Genomic DNA, 12,049 nt, shown 5'->3' on the forward strand with positions numbered 1-12,049 from the left:
AAGGCGGGCAAACAGCTCCACAAGCCAAACAGCGAAACTCGGTTCCTTTTGCTCTTTGCTTTCGATACGCCTAGGTGTTTGATTTTTTTTTGTTGCGGATTTCCAAAACAACAGAACGCCCGAACGACAGCTGTCAGGCGGGGGGCTGCCCAGTTTGACAGCGCGCTGTCAAAAGCATAGAGCGATTGTGGGCGCATTTTCACCGGGCTGCAATGTAAATCAAAACAAATGATTTTATATCACCCGATTTTATTCGTTTTACTCTTCATCTGCTAATTAATGCTGTAAGTTTTAATGATGAAAAATATTCGCTAAGCATTTAAAGAAACTCTGCCAAACGACCTTTTTGCTGTAATACGCAAAACCAAGCATCCTTCTCCACGCGTTGACAGTCACTTATCAAAACACGGTGAGTTTCGAGATCATCCTGCTGAATTGCTGTTTTTTCGATGCATCGTACACACAAAAACGCCTCGTCTTAGCTTTAGCTGATAACAAATTGTCGAGTCTTTGTAAAAGCCAGTCCTCCACCAACTCCACGCCAGTGTGTTCGTGTGTTTCTTTCCGTGAGAGTGATCATGATTCGTCAGCTTACCTCCCTTTTGTTAATTATTCTGGTGCTAAGCGTAGACCAGGCAGCGGCCTCCGGAATGGATTTCGGCGACGCATCCGCGCTAGTTATTGGCATCTTTATCAGTGTCATCGGCATTCTGGCCTGTCTTGGGCATCATGCGCGAAAGCTGCAAGCAAATCAGTTCTAACCCTAATCACTCACATTCTCTTCGTATCCACACTTTGTCCACATCAACAAACATCAGCTGTTCTAAATTTTCCCTCCGTTTATCGACCACCCCATCATCATTCCTGGCATCGCTCATTCCCCTTCGTTTTTCGTTATAAGCAGTAGCGCAACGATGAGCTACTTACGTACCATTAGAACGATTGGCCACACGAGCGCCTTTGCGCGCCATCCACACCGAACGGTGGTGGCACGCAGCACCATCACACCCGGCCACTTTCAGGTCGTCAGCCAGCGACACTTTTCCTACGAGGCCACCGTCGCCGGCTTCTGGCAGACGCTCTCCCAGAGTGCCCCGGTTGCGTACGTCCAGCAGGGGATGATCAATCTGCACGACCTCACCGGACTACCCTGGTGGGCGACGGTCATCCTCACGACTGTGGGTCTTCGTACGCTTGTCACCCTACCGCTGGCCGTATACCAGAACAAAATACTGGCCCGGCTCGAGCAAATCTCGCTCGAAATGCCGGAGCTGATCAAAGAGCTAAAGGCCGAAACGGCGTACGCGATGAAAAAGTTCAACTGGACGGAAAAGGAGGCCCGCATCATGTACAATCACTCGGTAAGGAGGGTACAATTTGGTGGACATTCGGACGCCTTTACTAACTTCGAATTGATACTTTCAGCTAAAGAAGCAGTGGAACAATCTAATAGTGAGGGAAAACTGTCATCCGGCCAAAACGATGGTGCTGCTGTGGGGTCAGATTCCGCTGTGGATTGTGCAGTCGGTCGCGATACGCAATCTCGTCTCGATGCTGCCCGATCCGACCGCCATCGAGGCACAGATCGCGTACACCGAGCTTACGCTGGGCGGCTTTGGCTGGATACCGAACCTTATCGAGCTGGATCATTCGCTGATTTTCCCTGTTGCGCTGGGCGTCATCAATTTGAGCATTATTGAGGTAAAAAGCAGCCGCAAATGAAAGCAACGAAATGTCTCTATAACATACATTATTCTTCAATTTCACTCAGATTCAAGCCGCCTCCCGGACGAAGCTGCCCTCCAAGCTACAAACCATCTTCACTAATCTCTTCCGAGGGTTAAGCATCCTAATGGTCCCGATCGCTGCATCCGTTCCATCGGTAAGAGGCATTCGCTCAGTGCCATTTCGCGACGTGAATTTTACACCTTTCTTTCCCATTTCCTTTCCAACAGTGTCTTTGCCTCTACTGGGTTACCTCGAGTGCGTACGGATTAGGGCAAAACCTGCTGCTCTTATCGCCCCGGGTGCGTCGCGCCGTGGGCATTCCCGCCGTCCCTTCCGAGCTGACTCATCCTTATCAGCACATACGCAGCACGTTTGCGGCAAAGCTGGGCGCACTATCTGGGCGCCTCGGTCCCAACAATCAGCATCCTCCTCCGAGCACGAAAGCGTAAGCGAACCGTTCGTTCGGACAATAAAGTTAGTCAGTAGTGCAGGGTAGCAATTTGTTTAAAATGGTTGTATACATAAGCATTTAAACTAGCCTCGCTATTACTAAACAACAAGTAATGGAGCAATAATATCACTAAAAGCTAGGTAAGAGAATTTGGTCGGTGAAAATGCAATCGAGCTAAAACAAAAAGCGGCGTTTAAGGTACATATCGTCGTCACCGGACGCGGGTCCGGGTGTTGGAATGGGAAGGTCACTTTGTTGCTGCTACTGTCATTACTATCTCATTACAACTATTGCGTTACTTCTGTAAAAATAGATCGTTTTGTTTGAGAAAAAAGGAATATAAGTTTGAAGAAACAGAGCCCTTACCTTTTAACTGCAAAATAACGCTCAAACACCGTGCTGATGAAGTGATTGATTCAGCTTCTGCTCAATCCAATCCCGGTAGTGTGCCACCTTCAGGTAGACGCCCGGTTTATTCGCATAGCCACAGTGCTTGCCCCACGACACAATGCCGGTCAGTGTGTGCAGTCCTGCAGAAGAATACAGAATACAGTTAGAAGAGGATGCTCACTCACGGGTCTAAGGCACAGGACCGGCTACCTTCACTATTGGGACACACCAACGGTCCACCGGAATCACCATCGCACGAATCGACACCTGGCTCGAGCGTTCCAGCACAGAACATGCCATCGATCAGCGAGTCACCGTACACTTCCGGCCTTCGGCATACGCTGTCCGGGAGTAGGGGAACCGTTCCCGCTCGCAAGTCGTACGATGAGTCTACAATTTAAGGAAGAAAATATCCGTAACATCTACTTCCACATATGAATCCCCCTCTAGCTTCAATCTTACCCTTCGAACCGGCCTCGGTCGCTCCCCAGCCCGAGATGGTACAGTTCTGTCCCGGCAGGTACGGTGCGTCGCGCGCCGGCAGACAGATCGGCTGCACATAGTCATTGAACCGGACGGGCGTCTTCAGCACCACCACCGCAATGTCGTTGCTCATGTGGTGGCCTTCCCGGAACTGCTCGTGTATGTACGTGTTCTCGATGAAGATGTCCAGCTCCGCGTTGTCGTACGCCGCCGTATGATAGTCGCCGATCCGCACCCGATACGTGCTCTTCGGATAGCCGATCAGACAGTGCGCGGCCGTCAGCACGTGGTAACGCGTAATCAGCACCGCCCCACACCAATGCATCGTCTTCACGCGCAGCGACGCCTGCCACGGATGATGGCCGTACACCGTCTCCGAGCCATGCACCACCCGCGCGCCGTACGTCGGTTTGCGTAGCGTTGGATCGATCAGTACGCGTCCGCACGTGTCGGGATGGATTTTGCGCGATCGTTCCACAAAATCGAACCGTGGATTGGGGCGTGTCGCCCGCAGCCGCGCGGCCCGTGCCTTCGTCGGTACGTACACGCCGCACCGCACACCGACGTCCTCCGTGTGGCCACAGTTATGCTCGCCCCAGTGCCAATGCACACAGTCCTCGATCGATGGTTCCGTACCGTTGCACGCGACCTGATCGAGCCAGATCTGCCCCACACCCGGCGGGTACACGCTCTTGCGCACCTCGGCCGTCCCGTTGAAGCCCAGCTGCCGGCAGATGACGCGTGCCTCCCGCACACCGAAATCATCGTCACACACCGTGCCCCACGTGCCGTGGTAGTTGATCTCCACGCGTCCCTCCCGATCGGTCGGGCCCGCGACGAGCCGGACGGCCAGTGGCGCCTTGCAATGGTCCGGCGATTCGTCCGACCCGTCCGCACAGTCGCGCACATTGTCGCACAGGAACTGCACCGGGATGCACTCTTCCGAGGCGTGGCAGAGCCAGTAGTCTTGCGGGCAGGACATGACGGGTGTACGGCAAACGACACCCACCACCTCCTCGCGATTGCAATCACTCACACCCCAACCGTTGAAGCTACATTCGCGCAGCGAGCTTTCATTGCCCTGGCACCGCACGGCATCCATCATGAAGAACGGACCGTACTGCTGCTCCGGCTCGTCCGGATCGGTTCCGTTCGGCGGGAAGTACGAGTGCGATTTGATCTCGATTGCACCGCCCGCAAAGCCAAGCTCACGGCACACTACGTTGCCCGCCTCGAGCGTAAACCCATCGTCACACACGTAACCCCAGCGATCGTACACACGCACCTCCACACTACCCTGCGCCTTCTTGGACAGCTTCAGCTCGTACCCGATATGGTCACACACCTGCTCGTCGGCCCGATTGCCGCATCCATCGCGCCCGTCGCAAACTTCCGCCTCGTCAATGCAAACGCCATTGCCGCAGTTGAACTTGCCGTAGCACGGGTCTCGCGGTGTCGTCGAGGTGGTGGTTGCGGGTGGCGTAGTGGTCGGCGTTTTGGTGGTCGTCGCATGCGGTACGATCAGCGGGCGCCAGCTGGGACGATTGTCACCGAACCGACTGCTTATAGCCGGCGCAGGAGCCGGACTTGCCGTGGTTGTGGTGGTTGTCGTCGGTGTCGTCCTACGGTAGATCGGGTAAACGACGGATTCAGGCTCCTTCTTGGCGGGTCCTTCCACCGGCTCGGTAATGTACGGTGGTGGCAAAGGCCACGAAGCGAGCGGGACCGGCTCAGACGCACCGTAGAAAAAGTCATTCACTTCGCTCGCTCGCGGCAGCACGTAAGGAGCGGCGGCAGCTGAGGATGGCTTGTAGTTGTTGCGTGGCGTAGGCGCCGGAAGTCCAATCACTTGCACGATCGGCGGTGGCTCTGTCGTAGTCGTCGTGGTCGTCATCATCGTGCTCAGCTTCGTTGTGTTCAGTGCGACCGTGTCCTTGTGCTCCTTCATGTACGGCGTTAGCATTAGCTTGAGCGCATCCAGATGCTGCTGAATTTCGATGTCTTCCTTGCGTACGGTAGGGAACGGCGTTCTCAGCGGACGACTGGTGGTACTGGTGGGGACAGGGGTCGTTTGCTCTAGTGGCAAAGCAACGTACACCGGTCGCTGAACACTTTGGACCACGTCCGGGTCACGGTGCAGCGACTCGGGCTGTCTGCTTGGTGGCCGGATGTACACCGGGTACGGCTTTGCAGTTGTTGTTGCTTGCGTTCGAGATGCTTTCGGCCGGCGACGATCCACTTGCTCCGGTGCTCCAAAGTTAGAGCGCAAATCAAACCCATCGTAGACGGGCTCCTCCCCGTCGGCATCTGGCTGCTCTCCGTAGTCTTCATCAAAGTTGGATTCCGTTGGTTGATGATCCGGGTCGATCTGCTCCACATCGGGATGGGCTGGCGCACGATCACCCGTGGCAGACGGCTGTCTTGGTGGAGTTTGTTGCTGGGGTGCGGGAATAGTCGGACGACTCTGTTGGTGCGGGTTCACTACTGCCGGCACTAGCTGTGAACCTGCCGGGATGTGCGAGGGATAGTAGTGAGAGGTGGGACCGGATGCAACAGGCCTACTAGTTGGACGATCATAATCCACGATGACATTCTCCGACTTGTCACAGTCCACATTGCGCAGATGGTCGCAGGTAAGGATGAGCGGATTGAAAGCAGTTCCAGGCCCACAGTCCTGCACGAACCGGGCCCCGTTGTTGCAGTTCAGGAACTTCCTGCAATCGGTCGGATGGGGCCGCAATCCAATCACTCCCGGCGGACAGGTCAGTTCTTCCTGCTGGCGCAGCGATTGCTGAGGCTGCAGGTACTGAGGCTGTCGTTGTTGCTGCTGGAACTGCTGGGGTTGTCTCTGATCGGTATAGGAGGCCAGTTTCGGTGGAGCACGGTTAGCCGGTTCGTTAACGCTGTTTAACGAAGGCACAGGGAGACATGACACCTTCGACGGATGATCACACTCCCGCGTGTTCGGATTGAACAGTGTCCCGGGGGCACAGTTCAAAATGAATCCCCGTCCCTTCCAGCAGCTCAGAAACTGGCGACAGTCCATCACGTACGGAAAGTGACCCGTTCTACCCTCCGGACATTCGAGCCCATTAAAGTCCTTTAACAGCGTGTGCACCGGTTGGCGGATCAGCTTGGCAGCGGGGGCCGTTTCTCCGATCAGACGATCCTCCTCGCCGTAGCCAAAGCGGGGAGCCAGAGGGACGGGAGCGGGTTGCTGGGTGTAGGCCTGCGATCGTCCATAGGCCGGAGAGCGTTGGGTTTCGGTTGGGTAGGGTGCGAGTGGCACTCCCGGTTGGTACTGTGGCCCGGAAGGACCATGTTGTTGTTGCTGTTGCTGCTGCTGTTGAGGACCTACCAGCGAGGGGTGTTGTCTTTGGGGCTGTGCATACTGGTACTGATCCGTCTGGATGTACTGCTGGGGCGTTGGGTCCTGTGCCCGATGGTGATGGACCTGGCTGTAGGCGCCGTGCATCTCCGGCATCATGTGGACGTGATGTCGGCTGTGCGGTGCCGTTCTAGGGTCGTAAATCTGCGGGAGTATTTCGTGGAATTGAGAGCAAGAGTGAGATAGAACACACATGAAACGCGGGTTTCGAGGAGGGGGGGTTGTTTATGTGAAGTGAGCAGTTTGCGTTCGTCAAACGATCGCTTATCAATTGAAACGATCGCAAACGCGGGGATTGATTGGTTGGAATGAACTACTGAGGCGATTGAGCTGAGCTGGAATGGGAGATGCAAAGGGAGATCGAGCACACATGACCAGTAAACATGATCATTGGGGTTTACTTGCGATCGTTAAGGGTCTTGAATAAGAGCACTTTAAAACCTTTGTTTTGAGAGTTATTTTTCGCAAGAATTACAAAAGACATGATAAAGATCTTGATGCCAGAACATCAGAATTAACTGTAGAGTGCAACTACAGCACTCAGCGCAACGGGAGCTTCAAAATCATTTGATGAAGAAGCATCACACATCAGAGCTACAGTTTTGCGCATCAGAATTTCGCTCCAGAACTGCTGGCTTCCGACGGCATCGTAACGCTTGATAACGTACAAACACTGGGAAGGCCATCAGCATGGGTGGCGCTGGTGGTTAGAACTTCCTTTCCCGTCTTTTGTCTACGTGTGTCCCTACGACGAGATGACATTGTCTTCGCCACTATCTTGTACCGGAAGGAATGGGATCGAGGTTATTACGAGTCGTGTTGGTACGCGTTTGTGCATGAGAGGACTGGAGTGACTGTTGTTCGCAATTTCTGTTTTCCCCTGCCTTATCTTATTATAATCAACACTGCGTCCAGCTATCCACTCCAAACATGTGTGATCGTTCATTAGAATATTTGAAAACGAAGTTCTCAGAAATGATAATAAGAAGACAAAACGATGATCTCATGTCTTTCGAACCGCATATAGGAACACCTCTTGAATCACAAATTGCACATTAATAGGTCAATGCTAAAGTCTCATCTCCCGCGGGCGATGTGCCATTTCTTGCCAGCTGATCTTGCCACAACGAACGAAGCCTGTGCCGTATACCAGCCGTAAGGTGCACAGGGCTTTACAAAACATGATAGCGCAGCAAACGAAAACATGCCCCACAATCACGCTGGCGTTGAGTAAAAACACGTCACTCAAACCCTCGATGAAATCCCCAACACAGACAATAGCGTAAGTCCTCCTTCATTCCTGATAAGACTGGCATAAGCATTCTGGAAACACGCACAACATTCTCGATTCGCTAGAAACACGCGGATACATGCATTATCAAATCGATCGAACTTACACCAACAACCACCATATTGCACCATCCGCCGATCAGGACGGCCAGTGCCAGCAGCACCAACCGCGGTCGATTCCAAATGCGTTGCCGCATTTTCGCGCAAATCTTCGCTTGCGCCAAACTCCCAAGTAAAGATCGTTCGGAGCTGGTTCCTTCGTGTCTTATCTTTTAATCCCGTCACTGTTAATCTTTGTCTGGAGATACACAAAACCACAGACACGAGCTGGTGCGGCTGTGATGGCACAATATTCACACACCAAAAAATCAACAAGATCACTAAACGAAGAGCCACTGATACTGGACGTCCTGCTTGGTCCAGTTACGAGCGTACAATGAGCAGTAGCAGTCGTGTGACCGCGACCCTCGTTTCAGACTTGGGCTAGCGATCATCAGTTGGTGCCGATTAGGAGAGATGCTTCCACCCTCGGGAAGGGAAGAGCGAAAGGTCAGTCGCTTCGGTTCGGCCGAGCTCACAACAACAGGAAGCGACGATCGCGAAGGAATTGGAAGAAGGCGCGAAGAACCAACGGAATTGGTTCGGCTTGAATGAAGAGTCACTCGTGTAGTGAATGGACGCATCAACACTAATCGTGCCAAGTGGTCATTTGGTGCGGGAAAGCATGGCATTGATGAAGCATTTTAAGATTCATTATTTCATTTTCATTTGATGCTCAACTACTCAAAGTTGCTCTAAAATTAAACACCATGGTGCTATTCAATGACCTGAGCGAGAACACGAGCGAGCGTAACACCTTCACCAAGTGTCGCGGGTTTGAATAACGATCCATAAAGGTTCACACACCATTTGGTAGGTGTTTGAAATTACACCACCGTTCTCGCAAAAAATCACGTCCCTCCTATTATCGATATGTTGATACGGGCATGACCGAGCCAGCGAATATCGGGCAGTTTTAGTGTCCGTTGGACGCGCTTCGTGTTTAATTTCCAGCTCAGCTCGTCATCGCTCGCATCGGCTAGATGCGTCTCTCGCTCTCTCTCTTCATTCTTATCAGCATCTTTGCGTTGATTACTTACGACGGCTCTGTATCGTCGTTAAGAACTCTTCCCTACCCAGTTGAGACAATGTTTTTCTTTCACACTAACACGCACGGTGGTAAATCCACCAAAACAAACTCGAACGAAATGGGATGAATCATGGCCATCGTGCGTACGGAATAGAAGATGCGCAAGATGATAGCGTGAGCGTGCGCCCGCGTAGACGAATAAATTGACGCTATTTAATGAATCAATTAAATGGCTACAAATCGGTCGCACTTTCCCCGCTGAAGGGTACTTCACTACGCGGTTCCAGTGAAACACATTCGATGATGCGGTGAAATGCCCCGATTCATTGAAGAAGGGATAGCACCGTCGGGCACGCTTCTGGAATGGGTTCAATTAATGCTCAATTGACTGGTTGGTGCGCAAGATCGTTAAGATGGGAGGCAAGTTGCGATGACGATGGTTCGTTTCCATTTTGCGTGTGTGTGTATGCCATTGTGGCTTGTTGTGCGTGTAGTGAAGGGTTCTGAGTGCTAATCGCGTTGTTGATGATCTGAAAAACCGTAAGAAGCGGAAACATGTGGTACGATGCTCTACATGCTTGTGTATGCAAACAACATTGCAGCGATCAGCTGATTCTTTACGCACAACTATGTAATGGTCTGTTTGTTATGTGTACGCCGTTGTCCAATTAAAGGATATTGAACTTTGTCTAGAATGGTGCGTGATGTGCTGCTGTGGAATGTGTATTCTAAAGAGATCTCCTTTATGAGGGATTTCCCCGTGTTTGCATAACGATCGTCAGAGGCGGATTAAAACAACTGGATGCCCTAAGCGGTCATACAAATGTAGGCCTTTCTGAAGTGTCAAACGAAATGTTGTATTTGTAGTTGCTTAATCCGCCTCTGACGATCATACGGTAGGATTCCCCAGATGTGTTATTGGATACAGAATGCAGTTCATAGAACCTACGAAACAAAGGGGTTGCGGCGAAATATTCTCAGAGTTATACCTTACGAATTAGTGGTTGGAGCTCGGAATCGGATCTACCCGATTCCGATTCCGTGTTCGGAATCAATTCCGGAGCCGATTCCGATGCTGGAACCGATTTCGATTCCGGAGTCAACTCCGGAGCCTATTCAGGATCGGAATCGATTCCAGGATCGGAATCGGCTCCGAAATCAGAATCGTCTCCGGAATCGGAATCGACCTGGGAATCGCAATTTGCGCCGGTAACGGAATCAGTAGGGCTTGACTCCAGAAATGGAGTTAGCTCCGGAATGTGAATTAGTTTTTGTGTAATGAGTTCAGCAGATATGCTACATTTGAATTGAGGTGTGGGAAGCGAAATAAGTCCGGGAATCTCCATTTGAATTCATATACAAGTAAATTTTGATTCTTTGTCGCTATCAACAAGTAGCATCATTGGTCCCAAACGCCTATTCCTATGAAGATGCCGAAACCGACTCCGTTTCGAAGCCAATTCTGATTTGGGAGTCAATTCCGATGTCGGAACCGATTTTGATTCCGAAGCCCGATTCCGATTCCGGAGTTGAATCTGATTCCGGAGCCAAATTCGATTCCAGAGCCGATTTCGATACCGGAGCCGATTCCGATTCCGGAGCCGATTCCGGAGCCGATTCCGGAAACTGATTCCGGACCTACTATCCGGAATCGATTCCAGAAAACTTCGGAGCTAACCGGAATCGATTCCGACGAAATCTTCATTTTTCCCATCACTATTACGAATACTATTGTGGTCCAACCTGACTACGCAGTTCTGTCCACCGAGGCGCACTACTCACCGACAGCAGTCGACGGCTGTCGTATAATGTGTGCGTGAAAGGATGTGCGTGAATTCCCGGGTCGCTGACCAGAGGAGCGAAGGGAGAGGGCAAACACATTCGTGCGGTAGAGTTAGGCTAGGATAAACGGGCCCGTTATAGTATTAGGAATAGGAAATACAGATTTTATGAGTCTTGGTTATTGTTTGAATTGTTTTAATCCCCGTGCATCCGACACAAAAAATTCCTTACGCAATTATCTTAAAATAAAAATCTTTATATTATTACGAAAAAAAAACTATAAGATACAATTTTGCATCGTTAGTCACTGTGTTCGAGGAACATCTCCCAAAGATTGCTCAGTAATCACTTAAACTTGCTCCGAACCAGAGTTGGAATAATAATGTCTGTAAAGAATAATGTCCAACAACATCATATAATTTCAGTTTCTACTTATTTTTGTTTTCATATTAAAGAAATACCTCACTGGTTACATCGGTTTTAGTTGGGTTATTGATATATTGATATATATTAGTAGATGATATATTGTAGTTTCCGGCAACTGTTGTTGGCCGCTGAATAGATTTGTCAGGAAACATTTGATTTTGATGATTACCCTTTTCAATACGTTTTGTTTTTATTCTCATGTTGGTCGCAACAGTGTCATTGGCTTAGTTGGCTCATCAGTAATTGGTATGTATGCCAAGCATAACAGTATCTCTAATAGTGATAAAACTCCAGATAAAAAATGCTCTGTATCATTTTAATAAATCATTTTCAATCTCTTTAAAACCCTACACTGCTATACCTTAACCAATGAGTTTCGCCTGTATCTCAATGTTGTACAGATTGTTAATCCTAAATGAAACATTCGCTACTGATTGCAATGTAAACTGTTGCTGCTTATCACTATTAACCAGGCGTCTCCATAACAGTTTGAACCACGTGCTCTCACGTTCGAAACATGCCTGTGGTGAGTAACTTTCCGGAGAGCTTTTCTCCTATAAAACCTGTGGTGAATCACACCATCCCGTAGTTGCCATGGTGAGAAGCAGTACAACATGCTCACATTCTCACTTCGCTCCCACAATGTGCGATGGAACAGTAGGCAAAAGGCCACGGTAGAGACAAAATGCGGACAAAACTAACAAATTTATTTCGGCACAGCAGCTTATCAATTCCGAAAAATAGCTTTTCTCGTATCTGATCTATGACAAAATGACGCAATTAACAAATAAAGAGAAGCAAGACAAATTTTTCAGAAAATCTGAATAAAGGTACAGATACAGAAAAGCTGTATATATTTTATAAAGATAGATTTTTTTCTTTTAAAACCCCTAAATAGTTGCAAAACAACTGACGGCGAACGACCCATTATAACTATTGGGAGAAACTATTTTATCGCTATTTCAGGCTATGAAAAAACATC

General features: G+C 50.1%; 3 protein-coding genes across 5 annotated transcripts in view; 1 reads left to right on the forward strand and 2 right to left on the reverse strand.

Annotated features, from left to right (window-relative positions):
• Positions 1-12,049, reverse strand: part of LOC1276306 (NADH dehydrogenase [ubiquinone] 1 alpha subcomplex subunit 5) — a 75,471-nt gene that overhangs the window by 14,099 nt on the left and 49,323 nt on the right. The gene's annotated exons all lie outside the window — the stretch shown is intronic.
• LOC5667359 (cytochrome c oxidase assembly protein COX18, mitochondrial) lies at positions 179-2,537 on the forward strand. Of its 3 annotated transcripts, none has more exons than XM_061652257.1 (5): positions 179-284; positions 905-1,361; positions 1,426-1,701; positions 1,772-1,882; positions 1,956-2,537. In XM_061652257.1, exons 1-5 carry the CDS (start codon positions 280-282, stop codon positions 2,175-2,177), a joined length of 1,071 nt encoding a protein of 356 aa, XP_061508241.1. In that variant the 5' UTR covers positions 179-279; the 3' UTR covers positions 2,178-2,537. The 3 variants fall into 3 exon arrangements, with proteins under 3 accessions (XP_061508241.1, XP_061508242.1, XP_061508240.1); XM_061652258.1 differs by lacking the exon at positions 179-284 and adding an exon at positions 391-409; XM_061652256.1 differs by lacking the exon at positions 179-284 and having other exon boundaries at positions 416-1,361; positions 1,772-2,537.
• LOC1276311 (uncharacterized) lies at positions 2,228-8,334 on the reverse strand. Its single transcript, XM_315638.5, has 5 exons — positions 7,838-8,334; positions 3,032-6,584; positions 2,780-2,959; positions 2,546-2,709; positions 2,228-2,480 (listed from the first exon to the last, which is right to left on the reverse strand). Exons 1-4 carry the CDS (start codon positions 7,925-7,927, stop codon positions 2,567-2,569), a joined length of 3,966 nt encoding a protein of 1,321 aa, XP_315638.4. The 5' UTR covers positions 7,928-8,334; the 3' UTR covers positions 2,228-2,480; positions 2,546-2,566.

This window comes from Anopheles gambiae, chromosome 2 (assembly GCF_943734735.2).
Source record: "Anopheles gambiae chromosome 2, idAnoGambNW_F1_1, whole genome shotgun sequence".
In the NCBI taxonomy this organism is placed as follows: Eukaryota; Metazoa; Arthropoda; class Insecta; order Diptera; family Culicidae; genus Anopheles; species Anopheles gambiae.

Excerpts from the sequence above, each read along its gene's own strand:
- LOC5667359 (XM_061652256.1), top strand. The coding sequence starts at position 915 with ATGAGCTACTTACGTACCATTAGAACGATTGGCCACACGAGCGCCTTT. Across the intron at positions 1,362-1,425 it reads GCATCATGTACAATCACTCG|CTAAAGAAGCAGTGGAACAA; the intron begins GTAAGGAGGGTA and ends TGATACTTTCAG. Across the intron at positions 1,702-1,771 it reads TCAATTTGAGCATTATTGAG|ATTCAAGCCGCCTCCCGGAC; the intron begins GTAAAAAGCAGC and ends AATTTCACTCAG.
- LOC1276311 (XM_315638.5), bottom strand. The coding sequence starts at position 7,927 with ATGCGGCAACGCATTTGGAATCGACCGCGGTTGGTGCTGCTGGCACTG. Across the intron at positions 6,585-7,837 it reads GCAATATGGTGGTTGTTGGT|ATTTACGACCCTAGAACGGC; the intron begins GTAAGTTCGATC and ends ATACTCCCGCAG. Across the intron at positions 2,960-3,031 it reads GACCGAGGCCGGTTCGAAGG|ACTCATCGTACGACTTGCGA; the intron begins GTAAGATTGAAG and ends CTTAAATTGTAG.